The following is a 4,561-nucleotide window of genomic DNA, read 5'->3' on the forward strand; positions in this document are numbered from 1 at the left end:
TTGACATTGGTTTTGAGTTTAATGACTGGCATAATGAACGCAAATTTGTGTCAAGAAATGCACGAACCCGCCAAGTAGTACACAATAAGGAATCACCTAAAGTTTTATTAATTATTAAATGACCATTAAATCATAATCGACTACGGGAAGCAGTAGTAATGTAAAAGAGTAGTGAAAACGTTATAAGAAATTTTGAAAATACAATTAAAACGATGGGCCAGTGCTAGATCATATAATACGCAAACATGTAGTGACTTATGTACTTGGTCTCCATTATCTGATATCAATACTTTTTATTAGAGGAATACGCAGCACTCCTGTGTTTGACGTAGTTCTTTTACGCGTAAGTATTTTTTGATGGTCCACCTTTTTTCGTAATCCTCAAAGTGTATTATGGAAAATCCGAAGAGACTCGACCGAGTCTCTTGATGTAACGTTCATGTTTTTTTCTAATATGTCGTTCATAATTAAAGAGTGTTACTAAATATGTGCTGCTAGAAAAATAAAAGAAAATTACTACGAAAACAACATTATTTATTATAGCGAATAGTTAGTGGTAACATTGGGTTTAGTATGCACATTCAGTGGTGTGTACTAGGTCATTGTAATCCTCCAATAGTCCAACTGTACTACAAAATAATAAACCTGACATATCATACGGAAACACACAGTTTTTTGAGGTACAAATTTTTAAGGCGCCCCACGAAAAATAATAGTTGCAGTATAAACAAAGGCGCTGGACGATTCCACTAATCGAGTTTGTTCCAATTACATTACTTTTGACCCATCATCGGACTGATTTCGAAAATGGCCTTATCGAACTGTCATCAACAGAGCAATGACTTGAAGCTTTATGGGCTAGTACTTATAAGGCTGTCTTCACTATATTTTGCACTACGTATGTGTGTGAAGTGATTTTTCGATTCATGATCACAAGGCGTCGGCTATCGATTCAGATAACATTCTCATCCTCTGGTTTTCTTCGAGTCCGCTACCTTGCTCAAAAGCTACGCTCTCGGGTTGATTCGTCAAGTTACGCCAAAGTTCTCGGAGCATTGTATATAGTTTAGTCGAGGTCTAGGTGCTCGAATCTGCCGTGGGGAGATAGTCTCGACGTACCGAGTTGCCCGGCAGAGGAGAGTACCCGACGGAGACGTCTCCACGGACCGGCAGAAGCCCGGGTGAAATACTGGGCCCCCGCTGGAGAGAGGCCAAGGGCTGCAGAGCGGGCGAAGATATAGTTTTGATACGATTAAGGGCAGGGGAAGAATCCCCTGACCCGAGTTAAGGATGTGGTGCCCAGCTGTTGCCCGATGCCCTGGGAAAGCGGCCATGGAGGATCTCCAGTTGTTACATACCGATTCGCTAAGAAACGCTCTCGATTTGGTTTAAAGGGACGACTCGACGGAATGGTAGAGTTATCGGCCTTGACCAATCAGAGTGATTAGTTCTCGAATTTGGCCATTGTCAAGGCAGTGTGTCTCGGAGCACCGACGGAGGTGTCACGAGCTGGCTCCAGCTCCCGTGTTATCTGTTGATAGTTTTTCTAGCTGTGTTTCAATATGATATCGAAGGTTCCCGCCTGTGTGGTTCTCGCGTTGCTGTCGCGATATCCGGGAAATTCTGTGGATTTTCTGAGTGTGTTCCGGAGGTGTAGTGCCTATTGCAGTGGCCACCTGAGTGTCCTCTGGATACACTTCTCGGTTTTACGCGACCCCAAAAATCGACAGGATCCGTTAAGTTATCGCAGTTTCTGATAGGTTCCGTCAGAGCTCTCATTTTGGCGGAGTTGGGCCTGTTCCACCCAAACTCCCAGGTCATATCGGCTTGTCAGTTCCCAGTAACAAAATAATTGGCTGGCGTCCGCCTAGTTTGCCGATGCATGAGCAAAAGGTGGACGGCCGAAGGTAACGTAGGTTAGTTCTCGTAGATAGTTAGTTCTCGGATTTTGCGCTATCGGTGTCGAGTTAAGAAAATACGTTACAGCGTATAGACCAGTTTTATTATGTGACCAATGAGAAACATGATTTCTCTGCTTTTTCAAAGACCAGTTCAACGAATTTGAATATAGTGTTTAAATATTAGATCAATTTGCGCTGATTTCGTTAAATTGTTATACATATAAACACGAGTAGTTATATCTAACTAAATAATATAATTGAATAATGCGATACTGCGAAAAGGAAAATGTATTCAACAAGAGCTACGATAAAGTACATTGGACCAGCTAACGTACAGTATGCTGAAAATGAGGCCAGCAACAAAAGTAATAGAAACGAATAAAATCTCCTAAGTGCGTAAAGAACACGAAATGCGGACTTTTTCAAACCGTTACTGAAACAAACTAAACCTCTCTTATTTCTTCCTTCTATCGTTACATCAGCACTCTCCTCAATGTTCACATTCCCATTACTTCCTACTCATAGTGCATACTACCACAAGAAACAGTCATATCATAGAATCAACCTTCACTCTATACACGCAAAATCCCTGTTGTAGATTGACAGTCGTGTCATGCGATTGTATCTTTTTCCCACTGCAGTAGCCACTGACAAGCTGATCTGTGACTATCACCTCATGCATATCACAATCGTTTTCCCTGTTGGACATTGTTTTTAGAAGCACCGATGCAATTTAATTCTGTCCCGAATGCTTTTCTTATATTTACGATCTAAACAGGACAACTTTAGAAGACAATATGTCAGTAATGGACTGATTAACAATATTGAAATTTCGATAAAAAACCTGCTATAACCCACTGAACAATACATTTGCATAGCAAAAGTTAGTTTTTGAATTTTGTCTACTGAAGTAACCACCTAAAGTCATAATGTTACGCGTGTAGCAATACATTTAGACCAACCTGTGTTTTGAGGTAACTTTGTAGATCTATCAATTCTCTATCCCGTCTTACGTTGAAATATCATCTGCGAAAGAGTTTGTCGGGTTTCATTTGTCATGATGATTTTCAAAATATTATCTACGTTCACAAGAGGTTTACAAGACTTGGGGCCTCTACAATCTACAATATCAACTGTAAATAATACTGATCCGTTCTTGCTTAAGTTAAATAACAGCTATCTTTTGTGTTTGTTTCCATGCAAAACAGAAGTATGGTTCCAGTATTAGAATAGTGTTCAATTTTTTTTCAATGTGAACAGAAAAGTATGTTAGATATGAGATTACCTAGTGTAATTTTTATTTGTTTATATACTTAACAATTTTGTGTGCAATAAACGGTTAACCGTTTCTTCTTTTAGATTCTTTTACTGCATACGTATATTGATTACATATAGAAAAGTATTTGGTAGACAGGCGCTAGTCGAAATTCTTACCTGCTTTTTATTTTAATAAATACACTTTTTCCTATATTAATTCAACACTAATGTCATACAGCGTGTATCCACTGTACAATGAGGGAGACATTTTTAATATTAATATATGTAATAAGAAAACAACCTTTATTCTCGCCTCTACAATACGTCTTAGACATTGTCATTTATGATGGTATCGCATTTAATAAAATTCTGTTCCTTGTAATAGAACTTTAATATATCGCTATACGCTTACTGTTGATATTTTCACGTAAATACCATCCTTTGGTGACAGAATGGCAGCTCTTGGATGAATCTCGTAGGGAACTTTTGTTTTATCACATATATTTACTTTGTGCCTTAACAAAAACTTAATCAAGCCTACTTTTGATTGATACAAGGCAAATCTGGCGCCTGTAAAATAATAGGATACTTTAATATATCTATTGTAATTAGTTATTGAAATAAATATTTGAGAACATTCAGATTATACGTGTAATATTAGGATGTTATGAGACAGCCTAATCATTTGGAAGAAATTTAAGATATTTTCAAATTTTATATTGAGGAATTGAAAAAAAAAGTATTTACCAATGCAATTTCTAGGACCATCGCCAAATGGTAGATAGTACATTGGATGTCGGGCAGCAATGGCTTTTTCGGTGAATCTTTCCGGATCGAAAGTTTCCGGAGAAGGATATATTTCTGGATCACGATGTAATCCAAGAATCGAAATAAAAATTTGCAATTTCTTGGGAATTGTAATCTTGGTTTCGCGAAATGTGTACGGTTGAGACGACTCTCTCGCTACTAATGCTGCAGGTGGATATTTCCTCATAGTTTCTATTAAAATAAAAAAAGCAGTTGAAAACAGGTTCACCCCAACGGCCGATCGCTTCAACCATGCGACAGCACCTCATGCATTTGTTGCTTCTGCGACGACGAATGCGTAAGAAACTGTCGCACGTTCCATGCGATCGTCCCTAAAAATTGAATGACTTCAGAATAAACTTTATTCACCTTTAAATACCATATCGAGCTACTGCATATTCTTTACGCCTTCAAAGGTCAATTCGCCGTTGTTCTTTTTGATCTCTTCTTTTATCTCTTGGCGAAGCTTATCCTGCATCTCTTGATGAAGTGCCATTTCGTACAAAGCATTGCTCATGGTTGTTGAAGAAGTTTCAAATCCGGCAGCAAAGAAAACAAAAGCCTGGGCGGTAAGAAGTGCGTCCGTGATTTCTGCA

At 38.5% G+C, this 4,561-nt stretch overlaps 1 protein-coding gene across 1 annotated transcript; it reads right to left on the reverse strand.

Annotated features, from left to right (window-relative positions):
- Positions 1-3,303: 3,303 nt before the first annotated feature.
- On the reverse strand, positions 3,304-4,556 carry LOC107274355 (probable cytochrome P450 6a20; the record flags this gene model as incomplete). The annotated part of the gene is given in 3 exon segments (XM_015753405.2): positions 3,304-3,728; positions 3,906-4,157; positions 4,335-4,556. A coding segment is annotated over 1 exon segment (203 nt), but the record flags the coding sequence as incomplete, so codon positions are not given.
- Positions 4,557-4,561: the final 5 nt, after the last annotated feature.

Source organism: Cephus cinctus, unplaced genomic scaffold (genome assembly GCF_000341935.2).
Source record: "Cephus cinctus unplaced genomic scaffold, Ccin1 Ccin1_scaffold2796, whole genome shotgun sequence".
In the NCBI taxonomy this organism is placed as follows: Eukaryota; Metazoa; Arthropoda; class Insecta; order Hymenoptera; family Cephidae; genus Cephus; species Cephus cinctus.